The sequence below is a fragment of the Rattus norvegicus genome, chromosome 13 (genome assembly GCF_036323735.1).
Source record: "Rattus norvegicus strain BN/NHsdMcwi chromosome 13, GRCr8, whole genome shotgun sequence".
Classification (NCBI taxonomy): Eukaryota; Metazoa; Chordata; class Mammalia; order Rodentia; family Muridae; genus Rattus; species Rattus norvegicus.
The window spans coordinates 89,256,337-89,277,173 of record NC_086031.1 but is presented as its reverse complement, the minus strand read 5'-3'; the positions used below and the strand labels follow the sequence as shown (position 1 = coordinate 89,277,173).

The 20,837-nt window shown below is 38.0% G+C and overlaps 1 protein-coding gene across 1 annotated transcript in view; it reads right to left on the bottom strand.

Moving 5' to 3' along the window:
* Fmn2 (formin 2) overlaps positions 1-20,837 on the bottom strand; it is a 316,927-nt gene that overhangs the window by 26,616 nt on the left and 269,474 nt on the right. Inside the window, exon 16 of the mRNA NM_001427798.1 lies at positions 3,573-3,722. Coding sequence (NP_001414727.1) covers positions 3,573-3,722 — 150 coding nt within the window. The remainder of the gene's footprint in view (positions 1-3,572; positions 3,723-20,837) is intronic.

The following is a 20,837-nucleotide window of genomic DNA, read 5'->3' as shown; positions in this document are numbered from 1 at the left end:
CCCCAAAACCTGCTATGAAGTTAACTGCCAATCACGTCCATCCCTGGCTGTGATAGCCCCTGGTTGGCCATAGTAGTAGAGCCTAATCTGGTCAGAGATCATTTGGAGTTTACCTTGGAATTCTTCTAGAGGGCACTGGGAGTCCTGTCTATGCCTGGGTTGTGAAAAATGTTAGCCATGGATATTCATGAAGGCCAAAAAACCATGAAAAAGCTTGGCTTGAAAATTAAATGAACCCAGGGAAGAGAGTGGGAGGAGAGGAGAATAAAGGGGGAAGAAAGGGAAGAATTGGGGAGAAGAGGGGAGAGATAGAAGTGGAAGGAGAGAATGGAAAGAGGATGATGAAAAGGGAGAAAGAAAAGAGAAGAGAGGAACAGAGAGGAGACAAGGAGAAACAAAGGGTCTCCCCTTCCTGAGGAGCCAAATTTGGGTCCCAACATCCACATGATAGCTAATAAAATTCATATGTTTGGTTGCAGAGACTCCAATGCCCTCTTCAGGTTTCTGTTGGCAGTGCTCATACATGGTCCATAGACATAAACTAAGAAACAATACCCGTTCACATAAGGAAGTAAAATATTTTTTTAAGGAGAGGTCCAGAGATGCATGCCCAACCCATTGACTGCCAGCAGAGTTCTGCATCTGGGCATCTCCCAGGTGAGGACCTCTCTGACCCTCCTGGTCTCAATAAGGTGCACTATTTTACTCAAGATATTTGGAGAAGAGTTTTTATGACTACAATGGTCAACTTAAAATTATGTGAAAAAATATGTTTATTACTCTAGAAAGTTTGCTTCCCCATGCCTATGTCCATGACAGTGGTGTAACAAGTCAAATCAGGAACTATTTACAAATGCATCATAGGAAAAGGATTGTGGGTACGTCACCAGAGAATGCTCTCCTAGAAATATGGACAATAACCTTCTTACTGGGAAATAAATACAACACAAGCAAAAGAATTTAAAGCATGGACAAGGAAATATGTAATGTATGTGAATATTATGTTATGCAAAAAAGAATTGATTTTAAATAAAATATGACAATAATAGCAAGTATTTCAGGAGCTCAGAAGAAAGAATAAATCAACAGGGAAGAGCATGCCATTTTAACCATCTAAATTTCTTCGGAGATTCCAGTCATGTGATGTGACTGGGTCGGAGATTTCGCACTTGGGACTCATCATGCCCTCCTTGTTATCCATCAGGACCCAGGGTATAGCATTTCTGAAACATGTTTCTATTACTACAGATATCACAAGGTCAAGGTGAGGTCAGCACAACAGAGAACTTGGACCGTCAGCCGCTCGGTACACAGCTCTCAGAGAGCATTCTGGGTCTGTGTTAATGCTTTGTTGTTTTGAAACTGTTCATTTTCAAACGGGGGACCTCACGTTTTTGTTTTACTTATGCAGTTCATCCAGCTTGGAGCCAAGGGACAACACTGAACAGACACTTCAGATCAATGACTCCGCTCCGCAAAACAGCCTGGCCATCATTTGCCAAGAGACATAGCAGATGCTGGTGCTTTCTGGCTTGCCACATGTTCTGCTTTAGCCCTTTATCATAAGCAAATGGAGTAAAATTAAAAGTGGATGGCCAGAAGTAGATTCAATAAATTCACAATAGAGCCACAAGGAAACACGGTCACCAACTGTGTGTCCAAAGGCCCTTAGCTTATTTCTAGGATGTGACACATCCAGAGCATCAGAACAAGGTCTGGTTGGTTGAAGGAGTTCAAAAGTGAGAGGGACCTTGTCTGAGTATGTGAGACTCAATAACTCCATATGGTAAGAATGATGGTGTTAATGTCACCTAGAAACAGAAGTCCTCTTAAGGAATGCTGAGCAGTGTATCTGATTCTGTGAACCTCAACATATCCTGCTAGATGGACCAGCTTTTACCCTCTGTGCAGGATGCAGGAAATGGTGGTGATTGAATTCATCTTGTGCCCAGCATCAGGGACACGCTTGCTCACCTGATGTGTACTACTCCTGTACTCATTCCTGTCCCATTGATCCCCAAATCAGATCTATTTCATCTTCATTTTTGTCCCTCATCCAACAGACACTATAAATAACTACTCTATACGAAACAGTATGCTTTCCATTTTGAACCATAGGGTACGTGGGCTTCAGATTCTTTTTAGGGTAAAAAAAAACCCTTTAATTTAGAGACTCAAGAAGTGTAGGATGTTAATGTGCTAGGGTTACAAAATGTTTCTCCTTAATATCTCTCCAAACAGCCACTTGGATGGGGAGAAAATAAAAATATCATTTAGTATATGCACAAAGGAATATTCAAATGAATGTATGGCAAAGGAGGGATTAAAATATAACTATTGTTTGTGTGTGATGTAAGTGGTGTGTGTGTGTGTGTGTGTGTGTGTGTGTGTGTGTGTGTGTGTGTGGTGTATGTGTGTGTGTTGAGGGTATGAGCATACATGTGGGGAATAGAGTTGACTTTCGGTGATTTCCACAAATGTTTCTCCATCTTATTTTTTGAGAGTCTCTCAGTGAACCTGGAGCTTATAGATTGGCAAGATTTGGGAGGCCAGTGAGCCACAATGAGAGATGCGCAGCTGTAATTGTGGGTGTGTCTGCATCATCTACATGCACTATAAAGGCTTGCAATTACCTCTGTTTACTTAAGGAGATGGGAAAGCTACTCATACATGAAAATGAGGTGCACTCATGGTGTATGTGCAAGGAGTACAACCTGAAGATAATAAGCAGTGAGCTATGGAATAGAGCAGAGATGAACCACCTACCTGGGGATGTAAGGTCTCTAAAGAACTAAAAAAAAAAAAAAAAAAAAAATAAAGTGAAGCCATTGTTAGTGCAGGGATGGGAGGAAGTGCACTAATTGGGTGTGTGTTAAGATTTGCTTTCTGGGTGGATTATGTTTCTCTTTCATTTCCCCACTAGACTCTGCTATTTGGGGAGGCTGCCCAGGGAGGGCTAGCTTTCTTCGTGAGTTAATATTTAATATGCCTTTGTGGAATTTCATAATCCCTGAGATGTTATTTCACATACTCAGGAGGAAAACATTTCTCTTCATTCTTGAACAGATTTATTTTTAGGAAATGTGGCAAAATTCTGCAAGAATCTTGATGGGTCTTTTCAAAACGCGTGATCGTCTACGGTTTGGGGAGACATCTGGGTAAAATTTTGAGATGGGTTGGTTACATTGACAATATACCATGAATTGAGCAAAAAACAATTCCTCTGACCTTTGTGGCTTTTGCTAGCCATCTTTAGTAGGAAGACAGTTTATCCTTATAGGGTTATTCAGTCTTCCATATGGCTTTTCTTCTTGTGGTTTCTTCACAATAGAATTTATTTTAATAGACAGTGGTGCAGCCCTAGCTCATCTCCGTTCTGTAGTATCACAGTCCAGTGCACTCTTCTCAGTCAAACTCCAAATTCTGCCAAGTATCAGCACCTCTTCAACTTGTATACCCGGGTGAGGGCCATCAAAGTTCTCATTCATGTTATAAAAATTGGCAACTCCCAGAGGAGTCTCACTTAATAAAACACCAGTTTTAAATGCCATTGTGAAAATGAAAATACCTACCTCTCTTGCAGAATCAGTTTGTTCTCCTTTTTCCAAGAGTCTTTAAAGTCAGAGCTGAACTCGTGCCAAACACTGAAGAAAACATTTGGGGACACCTCCTTCTCTCCAAGTTTTGGTTTCATGAAGTAGTAGGCTGTGGTCTCCAAAAAGCTGTCAAAGCATACACACACATGGACATAAAAGCTATGATTACTTTCCAATATGGGCTATTCTCTCTCCATCCAAATGCTGATTTCATTCATGCACAATTGTTATTACTAAGATGATCCTAGCTCTACACACACCGACAGTAACTTCTAGTATGGGGTAACTGCAATATGGGATATTTCCAATATGGTATCTCTAATTCTTTGGGCAATTAGAATTTTAGTTGAAGATAAACGTGGTGGAAAAAATTGTCTCAATACTGAAAATTACCACTGGGCAAAATTCGACTTTCAATGAATCAGAGTGAATCTGACATATTTCAGGGATGAATAGTGGTCAACATGGGGATGTTATCGAGAAGTTGTGAAATTAAGCTTGCTCGCTCTATCTATCTATCTATCTATCTATCTATCTATCTATCTATCTATCTATTCTTTTGTTTCAGTTTTATATGAAAAACTATTTTTATTTACTTTACATCCTAATTGCATCGTCACCTCCCTCCCTCTCATCTCTCTTCCCTCAAATCCTTTTTTTTCCTCAGAGAAGGGGCGACCACCGATAGGTATCAACCAGCCTTGGCATATTAAGTTGCTGTAAGACTAGGTTATTACAAGGCAGCCCAGTTGGGGTAAAGGGATGCAAAGGGAGACACAGAGTCAGAGAGAGCCCCTGCTTCTGCTGTTAGGAGTCTCGCAGGAAGTAAAAGCTGCACAACTACATGTGTCGGGGGCCTAGGTCCATCTTAAACTCCAGAAATCCGTCAATGTAACTCATTATATAAACAAAGAAAAAACCCGCATGATCATCTCATTAGATGCTGAGAAAGCATTTAAAAAAAATCCACACTGTTTCATGGTAAAAGTCTTGGAAAGATCAGGAAATCAAGGCCCATCCATAGAGATAGTTCAAACAATATACAGCAAACCAGTAGCCAACATCAAACAGGAGAGAAACCTGAAGCAATCCCACTAAAACCTGGGGCTAGACACGGCTGCCCACTCTCTCCCTACCTATTCAATATAGTACTCGAAGTCCTAGCCAGAGCAATTAGACAACAAAAAGAGGTCAAAGGGATACAAATTAGAAAGGAAAAAGTCAAAATATCATTTTTAGATGGTATGATAATATACTTAAGTGACCCCAAAAATTCCACCAGAGAATTCTTAAACCTGATAAGCAACTTCAGCAAAGCGGCTGGATATAAAATTAACTCAAACAAATCAGTAACCTTCCCATTCTCAAAGGATAAGCAGTCTGAGAAAGAAATTAGGGAAAGGACGCCCTTCACAAAAGTCACAAATAAAATATCGAGGTGTGACTCTAGCCGAGCAAGTGAAAGATCTGTGTGATGAGAACTTCCAGTCTCTGAAGGAAGAAACAGAAGAAAAATCTCAGAAGATGGAAAGATTTCAGGGGATAACATTTGAAATGTAAATAAATAAAATAGCCGATAAAAAATTAAAAAGAATTTGAGACATAAGCCCAGTATAATATATCCAGTGACGATCGAGATGTAAGCCGCTCTTCCTGCAAGTATGTCTGTGCTTACCTGATGGGCTTTAAAAAGAACTACATCTGTCTCACCCCATGTAGACTCACTGAGTATGTATCTGTAGGTACATTCCCATGCCATCATGTTGGCTGGGATTACCTGAACTCTCACGTGCGTGCGTGCGTGTGTGCGTGCGTGCGTGCATGTGTGTGTGTAACACATCATACCATCACCTCACAGAATTTGCAGACTATGATGATTTATCTCCCAAATAGGCTACCAGAGGAGTATGGTTCCTGAGAGCCACACATACAATCAAATTAGTATTGCCTCTTCCTGGAAACCAAGCACTGCTATTTCTAAGCATGTTGCTGCTCAGAGATAGCCATGCTATTCAACTCATAGTCAAAGGTGGCTATGAATTTTTGTTTGTTTTGTTTGTGTTTTGTTGTTACTGGTGCTGGTGATGGAACCTAGGGCTTTGCGCCTGCTAGGCAATTCTCTATCGTGTGATTACTTTCTTTTTGAGCTATCACACAAAAGCCACAGTTGGTCTGCAGGAATGCTGGGTCCTCATGGTAGTACAGCGCTTTGCTGACTCAGTTTCCCCAATCTCGCAGCTACCAAGATGATATGTTATGCTATGTTAAACCAGCAATGCAGAGTCTCTAAAGAGACTGCCCAAAACTGGCAATGCCAATTCCATTTCAAGTAATCATGGCTGAGTATTGGGGAATGTTTTCAAGTAACAACAATCTAGGCTCTGATAAACCTTATTGATGACAATCTATGGATCTGAATTTTATTTTTGTGTTTTCTATTAAGCCACAATTGAAGAACCTTCTGAGAAAACAGTATAAAGACCTCATCTTCTAAATGTCCACATTATTTTATAGCAAAAGTTTTAAAACGACTGCATAATTTGAATATATATTCACATAACTTGTATATATATGTATATATCCAAGATATACTATACATATACACATGTATATATACATGATATATATGTATACATATATATGTATGTACACCTGTATTTATGAGACTATAAATTATATATATATATATAAAATATGAAATTGTACTTATTTCTTCTTTTTTTATTATTTGGAAAATCATGCTACCATATAAGTTTTTGTTTCAGGGCAAACCAAGTTTGATGTCTATATAGCAGAAATAGTACTTGTCGTCTGCAAAGGGAAAAGCTGTATCAGTCTCCTGTCATCATGCACTGACTGGCATCTGTAATAGTGTCTGGGTTTGGTGACTGCATGTTGGGATGAATCCCTAGGTGTGGCCGTCTCTGGATGGCTTTTCCTTCAGTCTCTGCCTCACACTTTGTCTCCATATCTTCTACTCTGAGTGTCTTGTCCCCCCTTCAGAGAAGGACTGAAGCATCCACACTTCTTCCTTCTTCTTCATGTGGTCTGTAAATTGTATCTGAGGCATTCCGAGCCCTTGGGCTAATAGCCACCTATCAATGAGTGCATATCCTGTGGTTTTTTTTTTCTGATTGGGTCACCATACTCAAAATGATATATTTAGTTCCATCCATTTGTCTAAGAATTTCATGAAGTCATTGTTTTTAATATCTGAGTAGCACTCCGTTGTGTAGATGTACCACATTTTCTGTATCCATCCCTCTTTTGAGGGACACCTGAGTTCTTTCCAGCTTCTGGCTATTATAAATAAGGCTGCTATGAACATAGTGAAGCATGTGTCCTTGTTGTGTATTGGAGCATAATTTGGGTATATGTCCAGGAGTGGTATAGCTGGGTCGTCAGGTAGTACTATGTCAAATTTTCTGAGAAACTGCCAGACTTATTTCTACCATGGTTGTACCAGTTTGTAATCACAGCAACAATGGAGGAGTGTTCCTCTTTTTCTATATCCTTGTCCGCATCTTTGCCACCTGAGTTTTTGATCTTAGCCATTCTGACTGGTATGAGGTGGAATCTCAGGATTGTTTTGGTTTGCATTTCCCTGATGACTAAGGATGTTGAACATTTCTTTAGCTGCTCTGTGGTCATTCAATATTCCTCAGTTGACAATTCTTTGCTTAGCTCTGTATACCATTTTTAATAGGGTTATTTGATTCTCTGGAGTCTAACTTCTTGAGTCCTTTTGTATATATTAGATATTAGCCCTCTATTGGATATAGGATTGGTAAAGATCTTTTCCCAGTCTGTTGGTTGCCATTTTGCTCTATTGAGATTATTCTTTGCCTTAAAGAAACGTTGCAATTTTATGAGGTGCCCTTTGTCAATTGTTGATCTTAGAGCATAAGCAATTGGTGTTCTGTTCAGGAAATTTCCCCCTGAACCCATGTGTTTGAGGTTTGTTCCCACTTTCTCTTCTATTAAATTTACCATATCTGGTTTTATGTGAAGGTTCTTGATGCACTTGAACTTGAGCTTTGTACAGGGAGGGTTGATATGGGGTTGGGGATCTAGCTCAGTGGTAGAGCGCTTGCCTAGCAAGTGCAAGGCCCTGGGTTCGGTCCCCAGTTCCAGAAAAAAAAAAGAAAAAAAAAGAAAAAAAAAGAAAAGAAAAAAAAGCTATCATTTAAAAAAAAAAGAAAGGGTTGATATGCATTCTTCTACATGCTGACTTCCAGTTGAACCAGCACCATTGGTTGAAAATGCTGTCTTTTCCACTGTTTTAGTTCCTTTGTCAAAGAACAAGTGACCATAGGTGTATGCGTTCATTTCTGGGTCTTCAATTCTATTCCACTGATCTACCTGCCTGTCTCTGTGCCAATACCATATGGTTTTTATCATGATTGCTCTGTAATACTGCTTGAGGTTAGGGATGGTGATTCCCCCAGAAGTTCTTTTATTGTTGAGGATAGTTTTCAATTCTGTGACCTCTACTTTGTACGTTTGCTACAGAGGAGCCCAATATGTGAGGTCGTAATAGGTTATCCACCCCCTCAGCTATCTTGAAGGATTTTGAACGTTTTCTCACAAAGGAACTCGGTATAATGGTAAGGACATATGATTTAGGATGAAAAGGTGTGGAAAGTTGGGGTCCAACTCTAACTACATGATGAAACCACTTAATGCCATTTTTCACCAACAACAGAGAGATTATAAGCAATTATGTCATATCATGAGGGAAAATCTCTCATTTCAGAAGCTGCAAGGTATCTGTAGAATATTTTCACATAAATTCATCTCATTTTACTTGACTTTATATTACATGGTAAACATTTATATATAGTTAAAATTTTTCTAAATTAAAACTAGTTCTATTATGACATATTTCTTTTATTTTTCAATGTTTGTGTGTGTATATATATATATGTGTGTGTGTGTGTGTGTTTGTATATGTTTTACGTACACATGTTCATGTGTGTAAATGTTAGTGTGTCACCTGAACCTAAGACGTACTATCTAACAAACCCTGGTGGCCTGTCTATCTCTATTCTCCTACTGTTTCCAAGGTACCAGATCGATGTGGTCATAACTATCTTTTACATGAATGATGGGGATCGGAAAAACTGATATTTTCTGCGAGGACATATGAAACATGATTGTTTAATTATGGAGAAGAAGACTTTTAATGTGTTATTACTTGTCACTACTCAGCAATGGAAGTACTACATTAGTGCGCCTTTGAAGTGCAAGTATGAGACTGTTCGAATTTCAAAATTACTGCTTTTACGTTTCTGAAAAAAATCATTCAATGAATTTCAACTTGGGGATTAGAACATAATTTGCACACACACACCCACACCATCCAAACACAGAATTGGAAATCATTAATATACAAATGAAAGACAAAGTTAAGAAAGAATGCCCAGACAAAGCATTGTGAGAAGAGAGATCTCCCAGAATACCATTTTCTTCATTTTCTGTTTGACATGCATTGGTGAACATGGGCCCTCCCTTACTAACCAGTGCATAACCAGTGAGACTACATTGGAGAAAATTAATTTTCCATTTGAGAACATGTGTTTGTTGGACGTAGCTTCTGGGTTAGGGATGGGAGCTCATCTCCATATCCCCTGTCAGTGCTGAAATGCCATTAGCTTGGACCTCTGTAGGCCCCTGTGCATTGTGCCATCGTCTCTGTGAGTTCACATGTGTGTTATTCCTGCTGTGCATGCTTCCACCATCTCTTGTTTACATGTGCATATATATCAATTCCTTGTGTTTTGATGGCAATGTTCCCTTGCTGTTCCCCATCTCCCCGACTTTGTTTGCTTGTTTGTTTTGGAGAGAAGCTGTGTGTGTGTGTGTGTGTGTGTGTGTGTGTGTGTGTGTGTGTGTGTGTGTAGCCTTCGACGTCGTAGAACTTGCTCTATGCACGAGGTTGGACTTGAACCTGAGATCTGTCTGCCTCTGCCTCCTGACTGGCAAGAGGAAAGGTGTGTGCCACCACTACCCCCTGACTGTTGTAATTTTTCTGCTCCCTCTTCTCCCTCTTCTTCTGTATGGTTCTCTGAGCTCTGATGGGATGATTTTATGACTGAGTAGCTTGTGTTCCCTCACTCTCTGCAAGCTCTCCAGTTGTGAGTCTCTGTATTAGTTCCCATCTCCTGCAGGAGAAAGCATGTCTGATGCTGATTGAATGAGAAGTTTATCATATTTGTGATTTATGTGAGAAAATCCAGCCCAATGTGGGTGGCATTTTCCCATGCTGGGGTGGTGGTCTTGGGTACTATAAGAAAGCAGGCTGAGCAAACCACGAAGTGCAAGCCAATAGGTAGCACTCTTCCATGGCCTCTGTACCAGCTCTGACTCCAGGTTCCTGTATTGGCTCCCTTTGATGATAAACTGTAACAAAGGGTAAGCAAAATAAATGCTTTCTTCCTCAAACTGCTTTTGGTCATTGGGTTTCATCACAGCAATAGTAAACCTAAACAAGAAATAGACTGAAAGATTTTAAAGAATTTCTGTATGATTATGATCAGTAAATGTTTGACATTTCTTGGGCAAAGTGGTCTTGAGTAGAAATAGTTCAAGAAGCCCTGATATAGATTGGTAAAAACAGAAAGTTATCTTGGCATGTTTTTCACTGAAAGTTCAGTAAAACTGCTTTCATATGAAAGTAAACAAGAGAAGATGGCTGGAAGGAAAAGAGCTAATCAAACTTGTAGCATAGTGCAACCAGCCTTACTCACTTATCCCAGAGTCAGTGAACGTCAAGGTAAACAGTGCACAGCATGTCATTATGAGAAAAACTTCAAGTCATCACAGAGAGGTAAAACACACACATACATTTTATACATACATATATATCCACATACACATGTATAAATGCCTAGTAAAGAAGGTTCAAAACATGTAAAACAAGAAACTAAAATATATGCCATACTTCCAAACATCCAACATTAAAACTTAGCAGAACTAAAAGAAAAGATAGCCAAATACTGAATTAGATATTTGAACAAGTTTTGGTCAAGAATTGATAGAATTACACACACACACACACACACACACACACACACACACACACACACACACACACGTTTAAATGTATAACACTCTTAAATAAAATCATCAAAAGAAGATCTAATTGGCAGCTGAAATTGCAGTTAATGGTAAAATTTACAAGAGCACACAAACCAACCACCAATGTAGATCACATGCGGAGTCTAAGTCTTAGTACCCCTCAAAGGATTGAAACCCTCAAGAGAAATATCCAACTACAATGGTAATACATTGTGAAAAAACTGAAAGCAGCATATATAGGAAATCTTTACCTCAAAATCAACAAAAGCCATTATAAATGATAGCCTAAGTCAAAACAGAAAATTACATGCAACTGGGGAGTAATTTAAAAGTAGATAAGATGAAATGGATGGGATGCAGGTAACACAGGAGGCAAAGCTCACTGCTTTAAAATGCTTAGATTACAGAGGGTAGAAATGAGCCTTCCTACTCCAGAAGCTATAGAAGGACAAATACAACTCAGTGGCATTAAAAAAACTCTGCTTAAAAAAACTACAAAGAAACCAAACAAACTAAACTACAGAAAAAAATGTGAGAATTTACTTAAAAAATAATAAAATGAATAAATCTCTATTAAAACTGATTTTAAAAAACAGATAAGATATAAATTTCTAATACTAGTGATCAAAACTCAACCACTATTGTCAATTAAATGAAAGTAAAATGATAAAATATTATAAGTGATCTTATAACTATAGACTAGATACTAAAAAAAATAAAAAATTCTTTAAAAAATAAATCTGACAAATAAGGTAGATTTTATAAATAACTTTACAGCTAAGAAATTGAAATTGGTTTTAGCGAACTAATTTTTAACAAACAGGCAACATTTTCATAAACTTATATTTAAAATCATTACCATTTTCCAAAAATTCTGGTGATGCTACTTCACAGAGAAAGTGTTACTAAGTATTTGATAAATAAAATCAATTTTATATAAACACTTTTTTTACAAAACCAGAGTGAAGGTATACTTTATAGCTTATTTGTGAGACCAGAATTACCCTGATTTTACAATTAAAAACCAAAACAGACATCATAAAACAGAAAATATACTTATATATTCATTCTTTTTTACTATTAGGGAAATCATTCTTGCTAAGATATTACTCAATATGATATACTACTTTCTAGAATGGATAATTTTATAACTTGCCATGGCAAGTCAGAACTTTTCCCAATGAAACAAAATACTGCTAACTCTTGAAAAGCAACTAGTGTGGTTTTCTACATTAACAGAATACATTAAAATTATATCATAATTTCACAAAGTAACTTCAAAAACTTCAATGCCAATTTTAAAAAGTTGATGAATTTAACATCCAAAAATAAAAATTTATTCAAAAGAACACACTTGAATAAATTACCAGGCAAATCACAGGAGAAAATACTGTCAATCCACACATCTTGCCAAAGATTCTTGGAACCTGTAGAGAACTCACACCAATCATACATAAATAAACAAAAGAATAGAACATTATACAGAATATTTGAACAAACAATGTGATGGTTTGTATATGCTCAGCCCAGGAAGTGGTGCTATTAGAAAGTGTGGCCCCGTTGGAGTAGGTATATGACTATGGGTGGACTATAAGACCTTCCTTCATCCTAGTTGCCTAGAAGCTAACATTCCACTAGCAGCCTTCAAAAGAAGATGTAGAACTTTCAGCTCCTCCTGCACCATGCCTGCCTAGATGCTGCCATGTTCCTGACTTGATGATAATGAACTGAACCTCTGAACCTGTAAGTCAGCCCTAATTAAATGTTGTCCTTTATAAGACTTGCCTTGGTCATGGTGTCTGCTCACAGCAGCCAGACCCTTACTAAGACAAACAGTAAGCCCATCAACATTTGTCCAACATCATGTTTCTTCAAGGAAATGTAAATTAAGATAACAAAAGGGTGATGCTTCTAAACTATAGAGCCCTGCTAACAAAATCACAGACCATGGCAGAAGTTGATGATAACAGATGAAATACAGCCTGTTGCTTTTGAAAGTATAAAATGTTAAACAATTTTGAAGACGTTCAAGGGTTTAGAGAACTAAATGCATGTTTCAGATGACTCTCCCCAATATAGCCTCATCCCCAAGATGAATTAAAATGTCCACAGAAAGAGCATTCACAATAACCTGAAACTAGAAACCACAATGTCCATCAACAGGAGAATGGGTAAACTACTATCTATGAACATGATCGAGTATTGCTTAGTAATATAAAAGATACTATAGTAATACATTCACATGTAGAAGAAGATGAAGTAAAAATTATACATGTCGTATGATCCCACTTATGTTAAGGCTGAGTATATGCAAAGTTAACCTAAATTGGCAGAAATCAGAACACTGTTCCACTCTCTCCATGCTATGGAGCAAATAGGTTGAGACCACCGAATGGTTCTCTAAGGCAGGTGGCAGTGGTAGTCATGAAAATTATTTAACTATGCATCCAAGAGTAGTTTGAACTGAAGAATCCTCTTGCTTTTGTCTCCAGTACTGAGATTACTAGTGTGTCTCACCATGCCCAATAAACTGTTTTAGAACATGTATTGGTAATCATTTCCCGAAAAGAACATTTAAGTTTATTCTATATGATGTATAAATTATGTCTGATTTAAAAGAAAGTATATAAAAAGAGTAGAAAACACTGAGCTGGGTATGATGTTCATCCCTGTAATCTTGACATGTAGAAAAGCCAAGGCATGAGGATTACTGTGAGTTTTACGCTAGTCTGGGTTATATAGTGAATTCTAGGCTAGTCTGTTAAAAAGTGAGACCTTGTTTCAAAATCAAATGCTGGAAATGTACATTTTTTTCTAGTTTAGGAATGGAAAATAGAAAACTAAATACATACAAGCAGTCATTTTCTACCTGTAGTAGATTCTTTGTCTTAGTCAAACAAATATGGAAATAATAGGGAGCACATATTAATAAAAAAAGGTAGTGGAAAGAAAGAACAAGACCATGAAAGAAAAAAAGAAAGGAAGAAAGACTGAGGCTTGCTCCTGGGCTAATCTATTAAAAGACGAAAGCAAGCTGGAAGAAAACCATGGCTTTGCAGACCAATAAGAACCTGCCAGGAACATACGCCCAGGAACCAGATGAAAACAGTTGCCTGGGACATGCTGGAGCATATTTATAAAACAACAGAGCTGTAAAAATGAATTTGAAATAGGAAAGACTTGGTGAAGAGGAAGCAATAGAAGTCATTGAAGAACATGAAATTAAAACTGTGTTAAGTGGACAACTTAACACACAGAGACTGGACTAGAAGTAACACAATGGTTTGTAAACATGACATGCAATCCTGGTGGGGAATGAAATACAAAGAATATTTTTAAAATCAGAGAATATGAAGGGAAAAATAGAGTCAAAAGTACAGAAGACAAAGATACTCTTGCGTATGAATGATATCCCTTTAAAACCCGAATCCCTAACAAGCAGTGGGTAGTCTAATGGTCCACAAGTGAGAGAGGGAAGTGGAGGCAGGAGGGGCAGTGAGGACTAAATTAAAGTTAGTATTTAATACCTACACAAGCACAAAGAGCACAGTATGGAAGACTTCGAGGGATATTAGTTCATGAGAAATGTGCAGGAAATAGATTCCACTCCAACAAAATGGCAGACAATGGCACTACCTTCTGGCAAGAATGGTAAGAGCTCACGCCTGGACTGCAAGTGCAGGAAGGAGTCACCCATGTTCAGTACTTTCAGTTTTGTCTACATAATAGTGTTGTCACAAGTCACCCACGTACATGGACAGTTTTGTCCACATAGTGTAGTCACTAAGTGTGTAGTAAATTCATTGTGAAAACAGTAGGAGAGATTAGATGATCACTAAAGACCCTTGAAAGAGTCAGATTTATGACTGCTTGGAAGAATGGTTTAGTTGAGTTCAGGGAGAAATAGTCAAGATGTTCTGGAGTCCTTTACCACAGAAAAGCCAAGGAAGGTTCCATTGGTAAGCTCATTTTGTGTGTGTGTGTGTGTGTGTGTGTGTGTGTGTGTGTGTGTGTGTGTGTGTGTGTGTGTTGGGGGGAGTGACCATTACTCTTGTTTTCTGTGGTGAGACTCTCTAGTGATATAGAAGAGTAAAAACAGCACCTACAATGATCTGGCTTACACCAACCAGGTTTAAATATGTGGGCTCACTGCGACCTGTGACCTGTCTTGCTTTGGATACTGGTGAACTAAGGAATCTTGCCTTTCTTTATAGACCAGGGTGCAGAGCAACACTATATCCAAGGAAGGTAAGTTTTTCCTTAAACAAAAATGACTCAGAGAAAAAAGACCAAAGTCTGGTGTTTTATAAATTGTAAAGAGTTAACATATGTTCACACCAGGATTCAAACCCTAGAAGTTTCACAAGAACAAATGACATGTTTCTTCTTCATAGAAGTCACCACATCACTCCCAGATGATCGCACTAAAATGTATTTCAAGCACACATTCACACATTCTCAGGCACCTAGAATAACCTGCTACTGTGTAGGGAATACAGAACAAAGTAAAGAACACCACTGATAGAGAATAAGGAAAATTCAAGCTAAAGAGAAAATGCAGAATAAATGATCTATTTCCTTTAACAATTAAGATCCAAAGGGGAAGTCTAGGAATTCTATTTAAGAATTTTGAATTATCACAATGTTTCTGATAAAATGGCAGGTCACCTTGATGTCAAAGTGGGACATGTGATGTCACGGTGGGTCATTACATTGTTACAGTGGCACACTGTAATGGCGCACTGAAGCACTGTGTTGTCACTATGGAGTATTCTGATGGCAAAATAGGGCCAATGTCACAATGATCCTGAAGTCAAAATCAAAGTGCAGCACTGTGATGGAAAACTGTAGAGTATTGTAGTGAAATGATATAACACTGTGATGTCACAAGGGAACATTTGATTTCATCATGGAAAATGATCATGTCGCAATGTATCATTATGATGCCATAATATAGCACTGTGATGCCACAATTTACAGTGTGATGCACTACGTTTTATTATTATCCACTTTTATGATGTCACCATGGAACACTTTGATGTCATGATGATAGACTGTGATTATGCAATTGGCTACTGTCCTATCACCAAGGCTTAATGGAATGTCACATTGAGCCACTTATACAATGGAGATGCTACACTAGAATACTGTGATGTCACAAAGCACTCTTTTGGAGCTACAGTTGAGGACTGCCGTGTCACAGTGGGAGGACTATGATTATAAAGTGGGACACTAATGATACTGTGGAGTACTGGGATGTCACAACATGACACTGCGATGCCACAAGTGAGTGCTACATTGCCACTTGGGAAAATTTTTATGTCCCAGTGGAGCACCATAATGTCATCATGGAGAATTGTAATGTCATAATTAAGCACTGTAGTGCCACACTATCACTGTGATATCACATTGCAGGAAAGAAGGGGTGAGTGAGTGTGTCTGTATAGTGTAGATAAAGCCAAGCTGATTATGGATTGATAGCTGTTCAAATTATTTGTGAGGTATCAAGAAGATGGTTACATCATTCTGTTTATCTTTGCATATTTTGCCACGATGAAGAAATATTTTTAAAATTGGCAACATGCATGCAGATACAAAGCACAAAACCATAATGAATATAAGCATATTTTTAAATTGTAGAAGTTCTTTTAATTTTAAACAAAAAGGTATTATAGAGGTATTTTGTGTGTGTGTGTGGGGGGGGGACATGAACCGATCCTATAGACAAGTTATCTCTAAGAAGCCTATAACCATATTCCTGATTGTATACTTGCTTTTCCTTAAGCTCCTCTCTTCATAATAAACCTTGTATTAATGTTTATCAAAGGCTCTTAACAGACCCCAACAGTGCTTCACAAAGGTGACAGTCTATAATATGTTCAATATATTTAATTTATATTTGGTGGTAATTCTACTTTAAACACACAGTGGAAATCAGCCACAAGCTTTTCTGGTTCTGTCTTTTTGGAGACAGAACTATACTCTAACACTGCTTTGATCCCATAGGTTATTATAGTTTCAGTTGTTCATGTCATCTTGAATTAATTTTGGTAAGCTATATGTATCTGGAAATATATCTCTTACCTAGGTTTCAGTTTACTGGTATATATGTTTTAGAATCATTTCCTGACGATTCTCTGAATTTCATTATTTGTTTAGAATCTCCCTTTTTCATACCTAACCTTATTAGTTTGAGTTTCTCTCCTACTCTTTCTTGGTTTACCTGGATAAGGATTTCTCAGTCTTTCTCATCTGGTAAAAGGGTCTGCATTTACTTCATTTTGTTGAAACTTTGTGAGACTTTATTCAATCTTCATTTCTTTAGTTAATTGTCATGACCTTAATTAATTCTTCTTTTGGGGATTCTTTTTCTCCTGTTTCTTGGGTATATTGTTGGGATTTTTTAAGATTTCTAAGGTTAATCTGAGATTTTGTTACAAAAGGGTTAGGGAAAGGAATAGGGGATGTTTTATAAATTGTAAAGAGTTAACATATGTTCACACCAGGATTCAAACCCTAGAAGTTTTACAAGAACAAATGACATGCTTCTTCTTCATAGAAGTCACCACATCACTCATGGATGATCGCACTAAAATATATTTCAAGCACACATTCATACTACATTTCATATATATATATATATATATATATATATATATATATATATATATATATATATAGAGAGAGAGAGAGAGAGAGAGAGTAACGTTTGCTACACCACAAGGGTTGTTCTTTCATTTCTTCATTTGATTCTAATATTCTTTTTTTTTCTTTTTTTCGGAGCTGGGGACCGAACCCAGGGCCTTGCGATTGCTAGGCAAGCGCTCTACCACTGAGCCAAATCCCCAACCCCCTAATATTCTTTAATCTGTAATTTAAAATTCAACTCCCCCTGATTTCTTTAATGACCCATGGTTCATTTAACAATGTGCTGCTTGCAGTACCAGTCTGCTATTAACAATAGACAGATGTAGACCACAAAAGAGGATTTAGAAGAAATTTTGCATAGTCATAGTCATCTAACTTTTGAGAAAAATGTGAAAACCATACACTGGCAAAGGGACAGCCTCTTCAACATCATGCTGGGAAAACTGGATATTCATATGAAAAAATAAAACTAGATCCATATCTGTCACCCTGCATAGAAATCAATTCGAAAGCAAAGTCTTAATGTAAGATCTGAAACTATTTGAGGAATATATAAGGAAAACATTTCAAGATTCGGGCATAGTTCACAGGGTATGAAGAAATCAAGTTGGTAATGACCAGGAAGCTTCTTCCCTGCTGGCCAGCTTTATTAATAGCTGAAAGGTAATATAAATGGCTAGCAACATTGATTTGTCTGACTGTGCTTGATACACCCTCCATAAGAATAAACACATGACTATTACCATATGTCTGGTCAAGTAACCACTATTGGTAGCTCACATGGCATAGGGATGAAAATACTATTACCATTTTGCTAAAGAGACATATTATTGACTAGTATCCAAATTCTATCTTTATAGCTCTCAGGCCTTACCGGAGAAGCTTTTTGTGTGTATAGTAGACATTGGTAAATACAGAAAATAATACCCGATCAAAGGAATTAGTGTGTCTCAGAGTGCTCAGCCACACATGAGATGTCCATAACATATCCCTTTCTCATAAGCCTTAGAAAGCATCTGGGAAGAGGTATTAGAAGGGGAATAAGAGCCAGAGACCATGGAGGATTGGAATGAGGCTATGTTTCTGGACATGGCAAGAATGATACACTAATGAGCTCACCGCAGCTGCACAGAATCAGCCAATCAACATATCGGCTTAGAGGAAAAGGGGCTCATGAGGTCCCACACCAAGCTGATGAGTTATTGACTATTGATAGCTTCCATATAGGTATCCTTTTTCTTTAAGGGTGTGGCCAATCTCTCATGGATGGGCCCACTCTCATGCGTACATGAGGAGCACAAATTGAACTTGGTGTGTTAGAAAAACAGCAGCAGCAAAATTCAAAGAAGGTATAAGGCTCAGAGGACGTAGGGAGGTTGGGGGTCAGTCTGGGAAGGGTTAGGGAGAGGAGTAGGAGAAGAATATAATCAACGCATGTGTAAACTTATCAAAGGATTAATTTTAGATCACAGGCATAAAAAAGAACTTTCTGAAAAAGAATCCAGTAACTTAGTAGATAATCAACAATTTTTGAATAATTGTGCTGCATGATATTAAAAGTGGAAGAGAGGGCCTACAGAATTAAAGAAAACTCCTTGCTAGCAAGACTTCTGACAAAGGGTTAATAGGTAGAATATATAAAGGATTCTAAATGGTAAACACCAGAAAATCCAGCAGTCTAGTCAAGAAGTGAGCAAACACTATGAACAGATATTTTTTTAAGCATGAAGTAGGCATGGCATATGGATACACACACAAAAAAAAGTTCAACATTTTCACCATCAGAGCAATGCAGATTAAAACTGCACTGAAATGCCATTTCATCTCAGATAAAAAGGCTACTACTAAAACAAAGGAACAGAAAAATAAAAGCAAGGAGAAATGCTAGTGAGGGAGTAGGGCATGAGGACCAGGATACACTGCTGTTGGGAATCTACATTAATGAGTTCACTATGAAGAGAAAGCGCATTCCTCACAAAACTGCCATAGGATCCAGTTATGGTACACCAAGGAGTGTACCCTAAAAGTAAGGAGTTAACGTACTCCAGACACACCTGTTAAATCACATTTACTGTGACATTATTCATAATATCCAAGATATGGAGTAAGCTTACATATCCATCAGGAGCTGCAAACCGTAATATGTAAACACAGAAGAGATTTATTCTGTTATAAAGAATGAAATTCTTGTTGTTCGCAAGAAGATGGATTAAACTGAGGATCCTCATGTTAAATGAAATATCCAGAATCAGAAAAAAAACATATTTTATCATTCTAGAACATAGGAGTCACGTGTGTGTGCACAAATGCATACACACATAAAACAAGGAGGGAGGGAGGGGGAGAGAGAGATATCAAAGTGGGATTGTTGGAGAGGGCAACAGATAGTAAATATAGTTAATGTACACGCTATGTATAATACAAATTTCATTGAAGCCCTTTCACTGTACACCATGATGTACACTAATTGAAAGTTTTGAAAGCTTTTAAGTATAATCTATAAACAACTTTGTCTCCTGTACCTAAAAGGGTCTCACATCAAATTAATTTTACAGTCTTCTGGAAACTATACAGATGAAAAATTCCCCCCAAACTTTGTTTTCATTACAACCCAGAGGTGCAAGAAGTTACCCTAAAATAGCATTTTCTACCTGGTTTATGATTTCTATGGAGAACAATGTTCTTTGAAAATGAAACGCCTTCAATATTCTATAGTCAGTGGTTATGGCCAAAAGTTATTTCCCATCTGTAACCATGATTCACTTCCAGTCGAGTATTAGGTATAGAACCTTGAATGGAAGCCTAGCAGTTTTGGGGGTGTCTAGTCTGTTACAGTCCTTAGATGGGTGCCACTGCATCCATTTAACTCATGTCAGTGCAAGGCATCACCATGCCCATGCTTTGTGTATGGCAGGGCAAAGACAAAGGAAAATATCTCTATTCCAAGACTTTCTTTAGAAAAACTTGCTAAGCCCTTGGTTAACATGGCATGGTTTTCAGGCTATCACATATACATTGGTTGCCTAGACATGGACTGCTCTCTCTATAACTGTTCCTCTGTAGAACAAACAAATTCCTCCCAGTCACAGAAATTGATAAGCTGTTTCCAATATGTATTCTTCAGCAACCAAGGGCAGAGCTTTCATTCCGCTATAGCATAAAAAGTGCCCTGAAACAATCGACAGTCGTTGACCTAAAAACTGGCCTCCGAATCCTGAGGGAGTTTGTCTTACTTGACATTTTCCTTGGTGATGTCAGATAGCCTTCCTCTTCCGATGGCATAACATCCAATCTTACCTGCTGGCTCCTTGTGCCCACGCCCCTGGCCTTCCACTCTCCTGGCACTGTTGTTTCCATCTCCCTGGTGGGTGTCCATGGGACTCTCTTTTGTTTTGCTTAGATCTTTGTTTAGGTATTACTCCACCTAGATGCTCAAGAGAAGTCGAAGGGTAACCCTGAACTCCTTTAAGATAGCCCTGGCACAGTGCTTTCTACAACTCACTGGTGTTAACA